General features: G+C 48.3%; 4 protein-coding genes and 1 long non-coding RNA gene across 6 annotated transcripts in view; 4 read left to right on the top strand and 1 right to left on the bottom strand.

Annotated features, from left to right (window-relative positions):
* The first annotated feature begins 2,943 nt into the window (after positions 1 to 2,943).
* LOC120957220 (vacuolar protein sorting-associated protein 54) lies at positions 2,944 to 7,899 on the top strand. Its single transcript, XM_040379298.2, has 2 exons — positions 2,944 to 3,489; positions 3,850 to 7,899. The coding sequence occupies exons 1-2, from the start codon at positions 3,311 to 3,313 to the stop codon at positions 6,635 to 6,637; spliced, it is 2,967 nt and encodes a 988-aa protein (XP_040235232.2). The 5' UTR covers positions 2,944 to 3,310; the 3' UTR covers positions 6,638 to 7,899.
* A 250-nt stretch (positions 7,900 to 8,149) lies between these two features.
* LOC120958666 (DNA polymerase delta subunit 3) lies at positions 8,150 to 10,135 on the top strand. Its single transcript, XM_040381621.2, has 4 exons — positions 8,150 to 8,372; positions 8,457 to 8,612; positions 8,684 to 9,710; positions 9,783 to 10,135. The coding sequence occupies exons 1-4, from the start codon at positions 8,304 to 8,306 to the stop codon at positions 10,001 to 10,003; spliced, it is 1,473 nt and encodes a 490-aa protein (XP_040237555.2). The 5' UTR covers positions 8,150 to 8,303; the 3' UTR covers positions 10,004 to 10,135.
* Positions 10,136 to 10,235: 100 nt separating this feature from the next.
* On the top strand, positions 10,236 to 11,529 carry LOC120958667 (uncharacterized). Its single transcript, XM_040381622.2, has 2 exons — positions 10,236 to 11,012; positions 11,082 to 11,529. The coding sequence occupies exons 1-2, from the start codon at positions 10,666 to 10,668 to the stop codon at positions 11,350 to 11,352; spliced, it is 618 nt and encodes a 205-aa protein (XP_040237556.1). The 5' UTR covers positions 10,236 to 10,665; the 3' UTR covers positions 11,353 to 11,529.
* Positions 11,530 to 11,608: 79 nt separating this feature from the next.
* On the top strand, positions 11,609 to 17,880 carry LOC120959504 (uncharacterized). Its single transcript, XR_005752211.2, has 2 exons — positions 11,609 to 11,912; positions 17,068 to 17,880. It is a non-coding gene; the product is annotated as an uncharacterized LOC120959504 (long non-coding RNA).
* Positions 17,301 to 18,557, bottom strand: part of LOC120959501 (uncharacterized) — a 27,452-nt gene continuing 26,195 nt past the window's right edge. For both annotated transcript variants that reach the window (XM_040382941.2, XM_040382939.2), the window contains exons 7-8: positions 18,333 to 18,489; positions 17,301 to 18,257 (exon numbers count right to left, since the gene is read on the bottom strand). In XM_040382941.2, coding sequence (XP_040238875.2) covers positions 17,988 to 18,257; positions 18,333 to 18,489 — 427 coding nt within the window. In that variant the 3' untranslated portion in view covers positions 17,301 to 17,987. The remainder of the gene's footprint in view (positions 18,258 to 18,332; positions 18,490 to 18,557) is intronic.

The following is an 18,557-nucleotide window of genomic DNA, read 5'->3' as shown; positions in this document are numbered from 1 at the left end:
GAAAAGAAAAGGGCCACTGTTTACTTACACTTGCTTCCGATTTTTTCGTTTGTTTGTGTGCGCCACACTGCTGCAACTGGTTGTGTTTTACACATATATATTATATATGCGCCTTACGGGAGGAAGGATGCGCCGCCAAATCCGGCTTATACTTAGATAGCGATGCGATGAACGAACGAACAAACGAACAAAAACTAAAAGAACTAAATGTGTGTGTTGACTGTTCGGATTTGTAATTTAGTTGTCTCTCATCCCTTAGAAAGCGAAGGATACGTGTGTGTGTAGAGCCGTAGAGAGAGAGAGCTGAGGGAAGAGAAGAACTCCGTTCTGGTTATAACTTACTTAAATTATATTCGCTTATACAAATCAAAAGGCTCCATTTTAGTAGTCCCCATCGCGAGTGGAGTGTGGTGAATGTGAAATGGAATTTAAAATTCTCAACATACACACCACATCCCGTTTTTGTGAGAACCATTATGTTGCAATGTTTAGCATTAAGAAGAGAGGAACGCTGCTTCAATTTGTACGAGAACTGATTTTTGCCTTACGTTTTTTCGTTACACTTTTTGGTGATAAATTTTTGAACATTTATATTTTTAGTCTCGCTCTTGTGGGTTACTGATACTACGAATGCTGTACAAAAATGTATGATGAATATAGAATTGATAGAATTGATAGAATTCCAAAATGCTCTCCGCCCCCCGTATGTTGTAGATAATGTGAAAAACTACTCACCGACAAACACACACACACATACAGAGAGAGAGGACACAGACAGCAAGTTCCCTTTGAAGAAGAAAAAGAAAAACCTGCCCAAATAAAACTCGATGGTACAATGTTAATGAAAGCGTCAGATTTTTAGCATTAAAAACAAATGTACACTTGTATTAACACTTTGATTAAGGTGAAGGAACGATAGGGAAATGAGGCCGTAGAGCAGCTGCACAGCCAGGCAATAGTACACTGCACGTATATAAGGCTAATGTATCTATGTTAAATGAATTCCCCGCCTCCTGGCAAATGGCCTGGAAGCCCTCCTGTACGTGGAGGGTGGAGGCCCTCCTGTACGTGGAAACCTCCTGTACGATGTGATTATTGTGTGCAACAGCGAACTCGGACCTGCACTACTCGGGCCACGTGTTTCGGGTCGGGTCGGGTCGGGTGTGTGTCTCTATCATCCTGACTCTTGCATTTCTCACCCCCCACCTGGGAGGGGAAAGAATACTTGTTGTGTTATTATATTACGGCTATAAGTGGATAAGCAACAACCGGAAAACGAATAGATCAATTCCTGTCCTGTGTATGTTTTTTTTCTTCCTACATTGTAGATGTATACTCGTCGTGATGGGAGTGAAAAAGCTCTATTAAATATTAAACAAAACCCCAAAAATTTGCAGAGAACCTGAGACAAGGGTGGATCCATTACTCCCGCCATTATTACACTTCCTGAAAGTGAAATGCCCCAAAGTGAGGAATCATTATAGAGAAACACACAACCCCTCCATACACACACTCGTAATGGCAAGCAAGAAAAAAAAACACACTAACAAATGGTTATCTTCCTCGTACAAGAGAGATTGAGTAAAAAAAGTAAATGTTTATCGGTGTTCACAGTGAATAAAACGAACGGGGAGAGCGAAAGGTGAAAATTGAAAATGCAAAATAAAGAAAAATCGTGCAATTCAAATGAATATTGGAAGCAACAGTGGGGTTAATGTTTGGGTGAATCCGAAACGATGGTATGGTTGTAAGTGTTAGAGTGATCTGTAACTGATCTCAAAACTTTTCCTGGCCTAAAACTTATCCTTATCTCATGCAAGTTCTGGAAATGATCCTGAATCTATACAGATCTTGGAACTGATCCTACATCCATATCAGTCTTGATGCTGCGTTCGAATCTTTGGGGGTCCTGAAACTGATTACGCATCATAATGATCCTAGAATTCATATCTCATACCGTTATTGGAACAGATACCTGACCAACTCCATACCTGTCTTGAAACGGATATTGAACCTGTGCGGGTCCTACAATTGATCCCAATTCTTTGACGATCCTGGAACTCTTGCAGATCCTGCCAGGGACACTGATCCCATAACGGTCTTGATACTACACCAAATCTATTTACATCTATAACAGTGCTTGGAGCTGATCCCAATCTAATACCGGTCAAGGAATTTGTCTTGAACTCATAGCGGTGCTGAAAATAATCCAACAACCATATTCCTGAAATTGGTCCTGCATCAATGCCAGTCCTGGAACTAATCCTGAAGTCATAGCGGTTCTGAAATTCATGTTTTAACTCATATGGCCTGGAACTGATACTTAACACATACCGATTCTGAGTCTAATCACAAACCTATACCAGTCCAGGAACTTATCCTTAGGTTATTCGGAAACTGATAAAACCGATCCTTTATGATGGTCTGGTCTAAGATCATGTCTTGAACCAACGCCAACATTTTCGGAATAGATTCTGAACCAATACCAATGATGGTACTGAATAATGGAGCCTTACCCAACTAGCTAGAAAGCAACAAAACGAATTACTTGAGAAAAGAGTACGAGCTCGTTGCTTCCAATGAATCAGTTCCAATGGACATCGTTTTGGTGCAAAGGTTTTGGTTCTCTCTATTAATTCCTGATTATTTTGGTGCTGCTTAATAGCTGCCGTCAGCCTCAAAGTGGCTACAAAAACTTTCCCTTCTCCTTTTTTCGGTTTTTTGCTACGAATGGTTGAATTCCAAATCCATCTGTTACATGATAATGCTCTTAATTGGTCGATCTTCTAAGATTTCACCCCAAATGGTTATTGTAATTTAAATAAAATAGTATTCACTCCCCAAAATGGCACACGCCAAGTACCATCTGTACCGTGTCACACCTTCACCTCTATTAACCTGTCACTTCGTCACAATCGCGCACGTCACTGAGCTGTCAAAAAAACGAAAAAAAAACGAAAAAAAATCGGTGTTGTGTCAGCTGAAGAATTTTGATACGTTGTGTGTGTACTTTTCCCCAAATGCTCCTGCTCGCCGTTCGTATCATTTATTTGCCCGTGTGTCCCACGTAGCGCCCGACGGCCGGACGCGGATTGCCTGGTTTAGTTTCTGGCTGATAAGAAACCCGTGCTGTGTGTGTGTGTGCTGTATTGTGAAAGTGTTCCGAAAAAATCATTCCACCCGGCTGCTGCACGGAGTTCCAGTGCTCCGTCATCATTGTCTCTTCGTGGTCGTGCGTGTGCGTGTGTGTGTGTGTTTTGTGTTTTGAACGGGACGGGCAGGGTCATCCCGTTCCGAACAATATGTGCCAATGGCAAAGTCTACCTCGGGAAGTTTCGATCTGAAGGAACCACCGCCTTGGCAAAGCTGCCAGTACTGCCTTTCCCCCGTCTCGGCCCGGTCAGCTGAGCAGCCCAGCAGCCAGGACCAGCAGCAGCAGTCCCAGCAGCAACAGCAGTTTTTGTTCAAAAATACCAACGAGTTTGTGAGGTAATGGGGAGGCGAGTTTGATTGACACATCCGGAGGAGGGAGGAAGGGTTGCGTTAGTGATGATAGCACGGCGAGATCTTGCCACGCCGCCCTGGGGCCTGGGGTTAATTAGCACCAATTGTGCCGAACCCACCCCATCGGGAGGCCGCTTACGTACTATCGCCCACCCAAGGCTGCGAGGAAATTGATCTGTATAATTGTTTTTTACCGTTTTCGCGTTACGTTTTTCGGTACGGGCATGGCGCAATCGCTCTCCTCCTCGCGCCCGTTTATCGCCCGTAGCTAACACACGCGCCTTTCTTACATGTTTGCTCTACTTTCACCCTCTTCTCTCTGTCTCTCTTGCCATGTCGTTTCAGGCACCTTCGCCAGCAGCACTGCACGGTGGAAGGTGGCTCGTACGTGTGTCGCTATGGTTACAACGGTGTGTGCGCGTCGCTACCGTTGGACGGTGTGAGCGATCGCGACTACGACACGCACGTCACCCGGTGCCACGTGCAGGCGCAGCAGAAGGAGCCGCACGTGAAGTGGTCGGTGTTTTCCGCCGCCCAAAACCTGCCCGCCGTACTGAACGACCCGAGCCGGGGCAAGCAGACGAACTTCTTCACCAAGAAATGGGGCGACAGCTTCGTGGAGGGTGCGTCGATCGGGCCGTCGCCCCGCCTCGCCGACATCCGGTGGGACCAGTTCGATGCGTACCTGAAGCGCATCGGCAAGCGGTACCGGGTGCACACGCGCATCGCGAACGTGCCGACGGCGAACGCCACTAGCCAGCAGGCGCTCGTGAGCGACCGGCTGCCGAACGGGGCCACCGCCAGCCTGAGCGACATCCCGGAGGTGTTCCTCAAGCAGCACCTGGAGCTGCACCGGCCGGCCACGTTTGCGGCCGCGTTCGCCGGCATCGGCACCGAGGGCGGCGAGCAGACGCGCCAATCGAGCCGCCAGTTGCAGGAGCGGCTCAGCCACTACCTGGACATCGTGGAGGTGCTGATCGCCAAGCAGGTGGCGGACAAATCGTCCGCCTTCTTTCACGCGATGACGTCCCAGGACGCCATCATGGAGCAGATGACGCAGGCGCTCGCGAATGTGCAGCGATTGCGCGCCAAGATTGCGCAGATCGACGACATGATCGTGCGCGAGTCGCTGCAGGTCGTGCGAGCGGAGCGCATCCGCTCGAACAACAATCTCGTGCTGGAGAAGCTAAAGCTCATGTCGACGGTGCACCAGACGCAGCCGATGATACAGCTGCTGCTCAGCACGCAGGACTACGTGGCGGCGCTGGATCTGATCAGCACGACGCAGGAAATACTCGGCCAGGAGCTGACCGGGGTGCACTGCTTTCGCCATCTGCCTTCCCAGCTGTGCGAGATGGAGCTGTTGATCGACAAGATGCTCAAGACGGACTTTGAGCGCTACTCGACGGCAGATTTGAACCGGCCCTTCCGCGCGGCGGCCACTGGGGAGGAGCGCGTGCTCGAGGAGGACAAGCTGATCTGCATCATTTCGGGGCTGCTGCGGAAGCGCAGCCTGGACTTTATCGACACGTACCGGGACGAGGCGATCACGACGGTGCGGGCGATTGTGAAGCAGCTCGTGATCGAGGTGATTGCGTCGGGCGATGCGGAGGTGTGCCTGACGGGGGCCGGCGAGGAGGCGCAAAGTTTATCGCTCTCGGAGTGGATTGTGCTGCTGGAGGGTGCGACGGGGACGCTGCTGAAGCTGCTGCGCCGCATACGGGCGGTGCACGACGTGATGCAGCAGACGGCCGACGCCAGCGCTGGCCGGCTGACGGACGATGTGAGCTTTATCGACACGGAAGCGTTCCTGTCCGCGGCGGACTATGCGGTGGTGCAGGGCAAGCTGGCCAATCTGCTGCAGAGCGTGTGCAACTACTGCCACGAACGGTGCGCCAATCTCGTCTCGAACCAGAGCCTGGAGCGGAGCGCCGTCAGTGCGGAACAGATTGCACAGCTGGCGCAGATTGTGGAGCGGTTCGCGGACGGTTGCCAGGCGGCGTGCGGCGTGCAGAGTGCCCCACTGAAGCTGGCCCTCTGTGCGCAGGGCAATCGGTTTGCGCAAAAGTTCCACACGGAGCGCAAATCGAAGCTGGCGCTGTTGCTGGACAGTGAGCGCTGGAAGCAGGCGGAGGTGCCGGCCGAGTTTCAAACGATGATCGATTGCATCGCGCGCGGCGAGTTTCACTGGAGCAAACCGGCGCTGAATGGGCATCAGCAGACGAACGGGGGCGGTGCGGCTCCGTCACCGCCCCAGTCGGTGCTGAAGGTGGAGGGCGAACCGTTTGCCCTGGTCGGTGCGGCCCTGCTGCTCGTGCAGATCGTTAGCGAGTACTGCCGGTGCGCTTCGCAGCTGCCGGTGATTGCGCCACAGCTGGGCCGGAACGTGGTCGACCTGTTGCGCATGTTCAACTCGCGCTGCTGCCAGCTGGTGCTGGGCGCGGGGGCACTACACGTCGCGGGGCTTAAAACCATCACCAGCAGCAACCTGGCGCTGGTGTCCCGGGCGCTCGAACTAGTCCTGTGGCTGTTGCCGCACGTGAAACGTCACTTCCGGGCGCTCGAGGGCGCGAGCGCAGTACCCGCGGGTGCAAACCACACTACCTCCGGATCGGCGGCTGGCCCACTAACGAATGGAGGAACGCATCAGCCCACACCACCACCACCACCCACGAGTGCCTCCTCCTCCTCCACCACCACCACCTACTCGTCCATTGCCGGGTACGATTCGGTGGAGAAAGACTTCGTCAGCCACATCAAGGAGATCGAGAACAAGGTGCTGTCGATCGTGTGTGACGTGGTGACGGGCCAGCTGAACAATTGGGACGCCAGGCCGCCGGTACCGTCGCAACCGTTCCGCAACATTAGCCGCCAGTTCGTGAAGCTGCACGAAGCGATCGCACCGATCCTGCCGGAGAAGCAGGTGCACGCCATCTACCGGACGGTGCAGCGCAACTTTAAGGACAAGCTGCGGGAGCAGCTGCTCCGCAACAACATCACCAACAATGGGGGGCCCCAGCACGGTGTCGTCGTGTCCGAGCTGACGTTTTACATGGAAACGCTGCGGACGCTGCGGGCGATGCCGGTGGCCGAGCTGCACGACGATACGATGGACGATATTTGGTTAAAGTGAGGCGTGAAGCATTCCAGCCTTTGGTGTTCGGGGAAAGCCCAAGGTAAAGAAAAGGTTCAAGGGTTACTATGATAGGGAAACAGCGAAAAAGCGAGGGTTGATTGAGCTTTTAGGTTTAGTTTGGCGCTTTTCGATGGGCTTGCGAGCCCTGCCCCAGTGCATTCAATTGCTTTGCGATTTTATTTATACACCCAGGCATATACACACACCCACACACTTCCGTTTTATTGCATGTGCACCACATCTCCCCCATTGCGCTGGCAAAGCCACATTCTCCTACCTTGCCAAATGTTATCGGTTGTGCGTAGTTTATTGTGTATAGCTGTGTATTGTACGTTTGCGCTTTCTTGCTTCGCCGTTATAGATTTCTTGCTCACACACCTGCCTGGCCGTCAGCTGCTCGGGAGCTTTGCTTGGGCATTTACTTTAATAAGGCGACGAATTTGCTCGCGAACAGCCAGTAAAACATCCTTTTATTTAGTGGACGATTATTTACTTAAGGTAGTACTACTGTACAGAGGGGCGCGCGTTACCTAACCAGGATCATTTCATACCAAAAAGAAAAGCGCAGGGAACGCCTAGAGTATTACGTTTCGGGGCCGTTGGCAGTGCTGCGGCATTTGTATTTCCTTCTCCCTTCTTCTGTAGCTTGTAGTTGTGAGAGTCAGCCTTCAAATTACCCAAATTTTGTTCCCAACCTTCCTCGAGGAAAGGATTGTAGCTGACAGGAAGCTTCCTATACACCCCATACACACACACACTTCCACAGAAAGCAAAAGGCCACTGGGCATATGTGCAAAAAAGACTGTGACCGTGTGCGCCCAGCAAGTGTCGAGCGTTGAAGTAGTAAGGGCGCGCCCCAACTAGCATCGAAGATGGCAAGAATAATACAATGTAATCGAAAAAACCAACCATGCGATAACGTTAGAACGCCGCATCACCAACACCAACAGCTCACCAACTGCACCACCGCTAGGACTCTCGGGCGAGAGTGGACGAGAGACAAGAAACGTTTAGATAATTTACTACAATTGGAAACAACTACTATTAAAGCAAATATTAAAGCCTGCAGCTGCTGCTAGAGCTACATGCTACATCGGGGGTGTATCGGGCATTGTTCCGATCCGTTCGTACCGGTTCGGTCTGGTAAGATTGGCAGTTTGAGGAAGGGTTTGAAACGTTTAGGTAATTATAATGACGATACTTGCCGCAAACACAGGTGGATTTAATAAAGAATAAAATTGGCAGCTCATGTAAGAAAATGCGTCTGTGGTTGTAGGTGAATTGAACAATCAGTGAAAAATGAAGAAAGAACGTTGAATTGAAGAAAAGTATTACTTAATATACTACAAAATAGTTTAATTTGTCATTAAAAATGCTCTGAATGTGTTGGTAATTCAACTTTCAACTCGAAATTCCTTTTAACGGAACATTTGAAAGTGTACCCGCTCGTGTGGCTCACGCCATTTGATCCATCCAGTATGGTGGGCGATGTAAACAACGTTTGACAGCCGAAACGTCAGGGCGAGAGAAAAATTGCGCGAATATCTTGTGCGTTGTGCAGTTTGTTGTTACGCTCCTTTTCCTAGCTAAACGTAGGTAAAAAGCATTTTCCTGTCGATTTATTGCCGTTTTGTGTCTCTAGTTTGAGTAAGTGTTCTTAGCTATGGATGACGAGCTGCTAAAAACGTGCCAAAGGGAGATAGGGCACATTGTGTTCGATGCCAACGAGAAGGTAAGCTTCAAGGTCTTTTTAGGGGGCTACGGTTCCGGTACAACAATTTCCTTTTGTGTACAAATTCCACCTTTTCCACCGTAGATTTCTACCCGTCGGATCAGTAACACGTGGAGCTTGGACAGCAAAAAATCGCTGGAAGTGCTGCAGAAATGGGTTGAAGGGCAGAAAGAGCCGAACAAACTCTCGAAAGAGTACGTCGTGAGGGGCGTCGATAAAAATGGCAACGTTTTCATCACTGTACGTTGACAGCAGAGTGCATAGGAGGAGTTTCATATCGTTTTCTAACTCTTCTCCTTCCCTCCTTTCAGCTAGCGAATGAGGAAAAGCTGGAAAAAATCAGCAAAACCTACCCCAAGTGCTCGAAAATGCTTTACTCCGTCGAGGTTGCGTCCGACGTGCGACCGCTGAACGTGTCCAACGACAACGAGTTCAATGTGATCCGTTTACGGTTGGAATCGCAAAAGCGTCAAATAGAACAAGCATCTTCTACAACCGCCCCACAAACAACGCCGAAACCGGCTCCCGCGCCCGTCAAACAGGAGCAGAAACCCTCGAAACCGAGCATGTTTGCGGCGACCAGCAAGCAACAACCCCCGGTAAAGGAGGAAAAACAATCACCACCCGCAAAGGCACAGGTAAAACCGGAACCCAAAACAGCGGCATCCCCACCGAAAGCTTCGCCGAAAACACAATCCCCGAAGAAACAGGACGCGAAAAAAGCCGTCACTGGAAAGGGATCAATTTCATCGTTTTTCTCTGCCAAACCCGCCGGTACGGCACCGAAACCAGCACCCACATCTGTCCCAGTAAAGCAGGAACCTCAATCACCTGCGCCGGAACCGGCGAAAAAGGAGCAGAAAGACGAGAAAGCGGTGGAAAAGTCGGTGGAAAAGTCCCGCAAACGAACCATTACCGATGACGAGGAGGAAGAGGAGGAGGACGTCATCCCAAGCACCCCGCAGGAGGACAAAAAGCAGCGCGGGGATAAAAGTAAAAAGCGCAACACCGGAAAGCCGCTACTGCAGCGCAAGAAGAATCCGTCGAATCCGTCGAAGAAATCACGGCTGCTGCAAATTTGTGATTCGTCCAGCGATGAGGAAGCGGACGGGAGGGAAGCAGGGGCCGCGATCGAGCAGCGAAGCGAACGGTTGGTGGAGTTTGACGAGGAAACGCCGATGGAGACGGAAATTGAAGAAAATAAGAAGGAAGAAGGCCGCAAGCCGTCACTGTCGCCGGAGAAGCCGGTCGAGAACGATTCGAACAGTGTGAACCGTAATAGGGGCAAGGTTAAGAAGCTGGTCACCAAAACGTACACCGACGAGGAGGGATATTTGAGTGAGTATTGGAGGGTTCTTATCATCAATGATCGTCTTAAATTGTAATACCATTTTCCTTTTTGCTTTCCAGTCACTGTTAAAGACTACGAAATGGTTTCGGAAGATGATGAGTCAACGGCCAATGGAACGGAGAAAGAAATGGCAGCGCCGGCAGCTGGAGCAGCAGCACTCACCAAGCCGAAAGCTTCCCTCGCAAGCCAAGGCAAATCGTCCTCGGCAGAGAAGAAAGCAACGCCGCCAACGCCGAAAACGAAGCAAGGCTCCATTATGAGCTTTTTCGCGAAGAAGTAAAAACTGGTTTAAATTCTAATAGGAAAATCAATCTTTCCAATCATCAAATAGGAAACGGGGAAAGGAAGCGCAGCGTGTTACGTGTTGCAGTATAATCTCTTGAAAAGGTAATAAAAAAGTGGAACAAAACTATTTCATGTTTCTTCTCCCTCCTCGGTTAGGTTCCGGGCATACCTTTTGTTACGGCAAGCGTAATGGTAACGCGTCACCCTTAGTACGCCTAGCGTAAGGTAGAGGGCGCTATCAAGAAATTTACCTACGTGCAAATTTTACTTAACCATAATTCTATTACGCAGTGCAAATTGCTGTAGATCGGTATCGTGCAGCTCGAATTTCCGCAAGTGCAGCTCGAATTCCCGAATTCTGCCGTATATAAGCGAGTATTTTTTCTGAATAAATTTAGTCAAGTTCCAGAGTTCAAAGCAACAACATCGTGTCTTCATCATTACCAAACTTCCTCTTCATCAATAACACCTTTGCCTTTGCGTTTAGTTCAAAAATCCTTCTTTGGTAGTGTGCGTACAGTCAGCAGTAGAAGAACGGCACCAAAAAGAGGGGAAAAAAGGTTCAACAGACGGGTTGGTCCTTTCCGTCTGTTGCCTCTTCCTGTTCGCTCATTTGATTGCTATTATCGTTCCACCCGTCGCCGTCGCCTCGCGCTAATGGGACAGCGCACCACCGTGTTCCTTAGACAGTGCGCACAAGCAAGTCCGTCGTCACAGTGGCAAACGTTTCCCAAAGCTCGGCGGAGAATGACCGTCCTGTGGGTAATTGTCGGTTTCCTGTTCACCTCCTGCGCTGGACAGTCGCTAAACGACACGTACGGTGGGCTGATTATCGAACACGTGCGCGCAGAATCATCCCCAGCACCGGTGCCAACGGCCCAATGGAATCAACTGAAGCGCTACTCGATGCATTACGGCGGGGTGGCCAGCAGCAGTGCAGCAGGCGAGGAGTCGACCGCCCAGTCCAATGTGTCCCTGCTCAGTGAATCGCTTTCCTCTCGTGCGTAAGTAACAGTGTGGCCAATCTGTGGCTGTACAGTCCCGTTAATGGCAGCATGCACTTCTTTCCGCAGGATGTCCGGTGTGGTCGGTGGCATCAAGCTGATCATTCTCGCGTTTCGTGTGATTGGCGAGTTTCTGCGCAAGTTCGGCGCGGAGCTGCGGGTGGCCAAGTGTCTGCTGATGTACTCGCTTACCTTTCAGCCGCTCAGCGCGAAGGTCGCAAGCGGGACGATCGTGAACTGGCTGACCGGGTACTTCGGTGCGGAAGATGCGCGTGATCTGTACCGGTTTTTGTCGCGCAATCTGTTCGCGCAGCTTGGGCTTTCCGGGGCGGATGTGTGAAGTTGAGCTGTGTGTGTGCGATGGGCCGGCAAGGTGCGAATTTTTCACAAAAGTTCGGATTATTGTAGGTTTATGCGGGTCGGCATCGAATCCGGTTCTTTGAGAAGCACCCGATTGCTGATTAATGCCTAAAATCGAGGCGGGACACATCTCATCAATCGAATTTGATAGTTATACGAAGGAGATAAGTTAATACCTATAATTAAAACAAAATTAAACAAAATACTTTTTGGTGGAATCCTCTCATTCACCACTCAAGCCGTCTGGTAGTCTCTCGAGTAACCTTGGTTTGCATGAAACGTCAAGTTGGGCCGTTTGACAGTTGGTGTATTCTCGTTCAGATCAAAGTAGGCGGCCAAACTGTGCGGTTGATCAACGGAAAACGTGCGTTCGCTCGCTGTTGCCGAACTCCGCCATATCGCGTTCTTTTCTTTCGCAATTGTTCCGCAAAAGTGTTCCACAAAATAAACCGAAACGTTCTCCGCACGCTGACACTACTGTGTATCGTGCTTTTGCTTATCGCTCCCTGTGCCTATGAGATCGAAAAGGTCATCACGCACGTAAGTAAGCCCGGCAAGAAAGTCTCTTCCAGGGAAAACTGAGAGAAATTCTAATTGATTCTTTGTCGTTGTGGTATGTGTTGTAAGAGCTCGGCTTTATTCCGCTCCTTGCTAGAGCGCGGTATAATCTGACAACGATGACAGATAGTCAGAACACATACAGAACGGAGTGAAGCCAGATCGTGTATTACAGCAAGCTACCCACCACAAATTGGCGACGAGGACAGGATTAATTTTCTTTATTCCTATTTGCAACACGAGATTGAAGCATTTGAATTGAAATATAATAGGGTAAGTTATCAGGGAAGGACGAAAGAAATGGGGAAAAGAAAGATTAAGAGCAGAAATGAAATAAAGCGTTGAAAGCATCATAGTGTTAGTGCTGGCTTGGGTTATGCGGAGTACAAAGGAAGACAAAAGGATAAGTGAATGCTCTGTGTCGAGAAAACAGAATGGCCGCCTCGGGGAAAAAAAACAAAAGAGATGTGTAGAAAGAGCTGTGTCAAGCAAACAGCAGTGAAGCGTTATGGAAGCGAAAGGCAAAATTATAAGACCTATAAAAAGCGCTGTGTCTTGAAAACAGCAAGGCCGCGTCTTGCAAGCGGATGAAATAATTGAAGATGCCTTTAATGAGCCGCGTCTGGAAGCGGTAGTGGAAAATGAAGAAGAGGAAGAAAGAGAATCAAATAAGTACGCGTCTAGAGAGCGGAAAAAGAAGCGAAGAAAAGGAAGGAAGAGAATTTAATAAATGCGCGTCTAGAGAGCGAGGAAAAAAAGGAAATACTCGATATTAATAGTTATGACTCGGGAAAGAGTCATGAATCTGTCATGAAATAGTGAACTAATTGAATACTTGATCGTATTCACAACCTGCTTCATTTCAGGGAATCAGCGATGGAACCAAACAAATTATTTGGGAATTTGCCACCACTGTCGTTAGCAGGCGTTCCCCTAACCGAGCGGCGAACAAAATGGACGACTTGGAAACGGGGGTTCGAAATTTGGTTGCGTACGGCGAAGATAGTGGACGGAACGGAGAAAAAGAATTTACTTTTAACTTGTGGTTCTCTCGAGCTGCAAGAAATATTTTTCAGCATTCCAGATGCAGATGTAGAGGCGGACGTAGACCAGGGCGTAGACCCATACGAGATTGCTATTCTTAAATTGGATGAATATTTCGCTCCACAAAGACACGAAGCACACGAGAGATTTTTGTTTTGGTCAATGAAACCGGAGCCGGAAGAAACGCTAGAGAAATTTGTAATGCGTGCCCAAGCTCATGGCTCCAAGTGCAATTTCGGGGCAACTGCGGCAGAGAGTGCAGGGATTGCAATCATTGACAAAGTGCTTCAGTTTGTACCGGCAAATTTGCGAGTCAAACTTCTGCAAGAAAAAAACTTGTCTCTGGACGAAGTCATTAAACAAATAAATTCGTATGAAACATCCCGAGTTGCCAACGAACAAATGAGCGGTAGGAGCAAATCTTTTGAAATAGATAACCAACACATCCATCATATAAAAACATTGTGTCGATTCTGTGGTCGTACCCATGGGCAACAATCTTGCCCGGCACGAGACAAAACGTGCGCAAAATGTGGCAAGCGAGGTCATTTCGCTGTTGTATGCTACTCAAATGCTGGACAAACTTCAAATAGACTACATACGAATCAAAGAATGCAAAAGAGGCCGTTCAGAGGGCACTTTAATGATTCGGAACTAAATAAGAAAACGGCAAAGTTTGCAAGGAAAATTCACGCAATCCAGGATGACGGAAATGAACCTCTTGAGTGTGAATTAGTGGAGATGGTATCTTCGGCAAACGATTCAGACGAATTGATCTGGGCGAAAGTAGGCGGTATCCTTATCGAGATGCAAATTGATTCTGGAGTCCAATCGAATATCATAGACGATAGAACGTGGGCGTCAATGAGGAATAACCAAGTCAAGATCATCGGCGAGGCACGGAGTCCGGATCGGAAGTTCAAGGCATACGCTCAGACCGATTGTTTAGAAATAATTACGATGTTTGAGGCGGAAATAGCTATTGCGGACGGGTTGAAAGAACTCCGTACAATTTCCAAATTTTACGTAGTTAAAAATGGTCCACAACCACTTTTGGGAAAAATCACCGCAAAACAGCTTGGAGTATTATATGTTGGATTACCTAGCCAGCATGAATCAATCAACCAGGTTGAAACATTTCGCGTGTTCCCCTCAATTCGTGGAGTCAGCATCCACATTCCAATTGATAAGACGGTGACACCCGTAGCTCAGCGACTCCGACGATTGCCTTTGCCCATGCTAGATAAAGTTGATAGTAAACTAAACGAGTTGGTCGCTAAAGACATAATAGAGAAAGTATCGGAACCGAGCAGCTGGGTTTCACCCATGGTGATAGTTGTAAAAGATTGTGGAAGTATTCGGCTTTGCATAGACATGCGGCAAGTTAATAAAGCAATTTTGCGAGAAACGCATCCACTACCAACCATAGAAGACATACGTTGGAGAATGAATGGTGCTAAATACTTTTCTCGCCTTGACATAAAGGATGCTTTTCATCAACTACTGCTCGATGAAGAAAGTAAAACTCTCACAACTTTTATCACCCACCGTGGACTTTATCGTTATAAACGAATGATGTTTGGGATTTCATGCGCTCCAGAGAAATTCCAAAAAATATTGGAACAAGTTTTGGCCGACTGTCCAAACACAGTCAATTTTATCGACGATATCATAGTTACGGGAAAAACTGAGACCGAACACGATTTAGCACTAGAGAAAGTGATGGAAAAGATTGAGGAATATGGCATTTTACTTAATCAATCTAAGTGCGTTTTCAAACTCACAGAAATCGAATTCGTTGGCCAACGTTTTAACCAGAACGGAATGCTCCCTGCACTAAACAAAATTGAAGCAATAAGAAGCTTTCGGCCACCCAAAAATTGTGAAGAGGTTCGGAGTTTTCTGGGATTAATTACTTACGTGGGAACGTTCATTCCAAACTTAGCTACAGTTTCATTCCCACTACGCGAATTAACAAAGAACAACGCCGAATTCGTTTGGGAGCGAGACCAGAACAAAGCATTTAACGAACTGATCCGGTTAGTTTCTAACGTCGAAAGATTAGCCCATTTTGATCCTCATCTAAAAACCCGAGTAGTGGCAGATGCGTCCCCAGTAGGGTTAGGAGCCGTCCTCCTTCAGTTCCAGAACGAGCAGCCTAAAGTAATAGCTTATGCCAGCAAGAGCCTAACGAGTACCGAGCAACGGTATGCACAAACAGAAAAGGAGGCACTAGCGTTAGTATGGGCCGTGGAACGGTTCCAAATCTATCTATTCGGAATACGATTCGAGCTGGAAACGGACCATAAACCTCTAGAGGCTATCTTTAGCCCCACATCTTCTCCTTGTTTGCGGATTGAGCGTTGGGTCTTAAGGCTGCAGGCTTTTAGCTATGATGTAATTTATCGGAAAGGAAAAACGAATATAGCTGATCCTCTGTCTCGGTTGTCAAGTCCTACTGAAGTATCAGAATTCGATCCAGATTCTACAGTATATATCCGCAGCGTGATGGAAAATGCTGCAATCGATGTGCAAGAGGTAGAGATTGCTTCTTCGAATGATGCCGAAATGCGGGCTCTTAAGGAGTGTTTGGAAAGAGGTGCGTGGAATTATACAGATGAACTACTGAAACCTTACCAAGCATTTCGATTGGAACTCGGAACAGTTGGAGACCTAGTAGTCCGCGGTAGCAAACTAGTAATACCGAAAGCTATCCGGCAAAGAATGCTAGAACTGGCACACGAAGGGCATCCTGGACGCACTAAAATGCAACAACGGCTGCGATGTACTTGCTGGTGGCCAGGAATGGATGAAGCTATTGCTCGACTGGTTAGCAGCTGCTCAGGCTGCCAATTGGTCAGCCAACCAGATAAACCGGAGCCCATGAAGCGAAGGCCACTACCACATAAGCCTTGGGTAGATGTAGCAATCGATTTTTTGGGCCCACTACCAACTGGTGATTATCTACTAGTAATCATTGATTACTTCAGTCGGTACAAAGAGGTCGAAATTGTTAAGAAAATTACAGCGATTGAAACATCTGAACGACTTGAACGAATATTTGTGCGTCTTGGCTATCCGAGAACCATAACACTCGACAATGGAAGGCAATTTGTGAGCAATTATTTTGACAACTATTGCAAACAGCGAGGAATATTGCTTAACAAGACAACCCCATATTGGCCGCAAGAAAATGGTCTGGTTGAACGCCAGAACAGGTCTTTGCTAAAAAGGCTGAAGATAAGCCAGGCTCAGAACGGGGATTGGAAAAAAGATTTGGGGGCGTATCTCTCCATGTACTACGCCACTCCACACAGCACCACAGGGAAAACACCGAGTGAGTTGATGTTCAACCGAAATATCCGGACAAAAATACCATCATTGGGAGACATCAGTACCGGATCTGCATTACCAATGTCTGATTACAGGGATAGAGACACATGTATGAAGGAAAAGGGAAGAGTGACAGAAGATCAACGACGCAAAGCAAAACCGTCTGATATAATAGTAGGAGATAGAGTCCTATTGAGGAATACAATGCCAGGCAACAAACTGAGTACACCCTTTGGACCACAGATTGCAAAAGTAATTGAGAAGCAAGGTTCTCGCGTAACAGTACAGGATGAGCAAAACGGGAAATTATATGACAGGAATTCGAGCCACCTAAAAGAGTACAAGGACACAGACGATCATAGGGATGGTTGTGAGAGGGTGGTGGATAACCAGGAGGAAGGAGTAGGTTTTAATGAACCAACGACCGAAGAGATACCGAGAACACTCTCCCGTCCGAAACGAGAAATTAAACGTCCCGCTAGGTTCCTATCATAGAGTAAGAGATTGGGTGAAATAATCAGATGAAATCAAATAGTAAATAAATAATTTGGGGAATTGTATTTATCGTTCATTATTCGGAAAAAAGGGAGATGTGGTATGTGTTGTAAGAGCTCGGCTTTATTCCGCTCCTTGCTAGAGCGCGGTATAATCTGACAACGATGACAGATAGTCAGAACACATACAGAACGGAGTGAAGCCAGATCGTGTATTACAGCAAGCTACCCACCACAGTCGTAAATTCGATCTGTCTTCCCCGTAGCCAATCTGCCGGCTACAGTTGCAACGAGATGGCTAAGTCTTCACTTCAATCGACTTTGAAGTTTCTGAGGAAAGTCAGCCCGGTACTACCTGTGGTCAGGATTGCTCTTCAGTACACACTCGGGTTTCATTCGCCCACCATCGAATGGGCACAATATCTCTTGCCCGACTGTGTCACCCTGGACGTGGTCCGAGAAATGCTGAAAAAATGGTAAAACACGCGCAGACACATGCTTTTATTTTGTTGAATTACTCTTTATTATACGGATTTTTCGACGATTACACCCCAGCAAAGATGAGGTGAAGTGGAGGGCTCGGTGATCGTCCACATCGTTCGCCCTCCCCTCTCCCGACGAGACTAACAACATTACGGGAGACACTACTAAACGGAACTTCGGCTCCTGCAAATCGTAAATATATAGAACTACATGTATCTTTTCTATCATCACTAGCTGATTCGTTCGCACGCACTTCGTTCTTCGTTCACTGCTGCTCTTTAACGTTACATTGATTTCTATCGGAGGTTAAAACAACACCTCACCGTAGGGGACAGAGTAGTGGCATCTTTCACGCGCTAGTCCCTAGTCGCGCAGAAGATGATCATAACTTAAGGAAAGCGCCAAGAGGCGAAAAGGCGAAAATAGGGGGAAGATAGTAATAAAATAGTAGACATACAGAAACACACACAGGAGCCTGCGTGAGCCTTCATCGCGAGATCACCATCGGGGGATATGGTGGGCAGTTGGTAAATAGATAACGTTGGTCCTGAAACCAGGAACGAATTCCTCACAATAAAATATATGGTAAAAAAAAATACGGAAATAAGAAAGGAAACTATCAATTATGGCCGCTCAATATGTACAAAAGTGTTTGGACACCGGACAGTGTTTTTTAAGTCCATTGGGTCATCCGGGACCTTCTCTAGCCGATAAACTGCGACAGATCGGGGAACTGGAAGCCCTGGAACGTGAACGGTGCCGAGCCGGTCTGCTGCTGCACGATGCGCGACCGTGCAATGCGCTGAGGAGGTGGCCGCAAGCTGATCGGGATGTTGCGTCCCTGAGGAGTGCCGGCATTCTGCAGTACCAGCCCGCACTGGGCGCTGCACACGTCGTCCCGCAGGATCACATCGCGGGGCCATTCGCGGGCCAGCTGGGCACAGTCGGTAATGCGCAGCGAGGCACACTGGGGCTGGAAGGACGAACGAGAGCACGTTAGTGAAAGGGGATCACACACACACACTCTGGGAACTTGTAGAGAACTTACCCCCTCGTTGGTACAGATGCAGCTGGTGCAGGGCGACGGGAAGGCCGACTCGCCGACGTTCACGTTCTTACCGCCGATCTGGCATCCCTGGACGATGTTCTCTCTCCACGCGCTGAGATCAATTTGTGGCATGGAGTTGCACGGCACACGTGGATTGCTACAAGAAGAAGATACAAGGAGAGCATGAAGCAATGGTTAGCTGCGAGGATCTTAAAACATCATTCA

This window comes from Anopheles coluzzii, chromosome 3 (genome assembly GCF_943734685.1).
Source record: "Anopheles coluzzii chromosome 3, AcolN3, whole genome shotgun sequence".
Classification (NCBI taxonomy): domain Eukaryota; kingdom Metazoa; phylum Arthropoda; class Insecta; order Diptera; family Culicidae; genus Anopheles; species Anopheles coluzzii.
The sequence above is the reverse complement of the archived record's forward strand: the minus strand, read 5'-3'. Positions and strand labels throughout refer to the sequence as shown.

Excerpts from the sequence above, each read along its gene's own strand:
- LOC120957220 (XM_040379298.2), top strand. The coding sequence starts at position 3,311 with ATGGCAAAGTCTACCTCGGGAAGTTTCGATCTGAAGGAACCACCGCCT. Across the intron at positions 3,490-3,849 it reads AATACCAACGAGTTTGTGAG|GCACCTTCGCCAGCAGCACT; the intron begins GTAATGGGGAGG and ends ATGTCGTTTCAG.
- LOC120958667 (XM_040381622.2), top strand. The coding sequence starts at position 10,666 with ATGGGACAGCGCACCACCGTGTTCCTTAGACAGTGCGCACAAGCAAGT. Across the intron at positions 11,013-11,081 it reads GAATCGCTTTCCTCTCGTGC|GATGTCCGGTGTGGTCGGTG; the intron begins GTAAGTAACAGT and ends TTCTTTCCGCAG.
- LOC120958666 (XM_040381621.2), top strand. The coding sequence starts at position 8,304 with ATGGATGACGAGCTGCTAAAAACGTGCCAAAGGGAGATAGGGCACATT. Across the intron at positions 8,373-8,456 it reads TGTTCGATGCCAACGAGAAG|ATTTCTACCCGTCGGATCAG; the intron begins GTAAGCTTCAAG and ends TTTCCACCGTAG. Across the intron at positions 9,711-9,782 it reads CGACGAGGAGGGATATTTGA|TCACTGTTAAAGACTACGAA; the intron begins GTGAGTATTGGA and ends TTTGCTTTCCAG.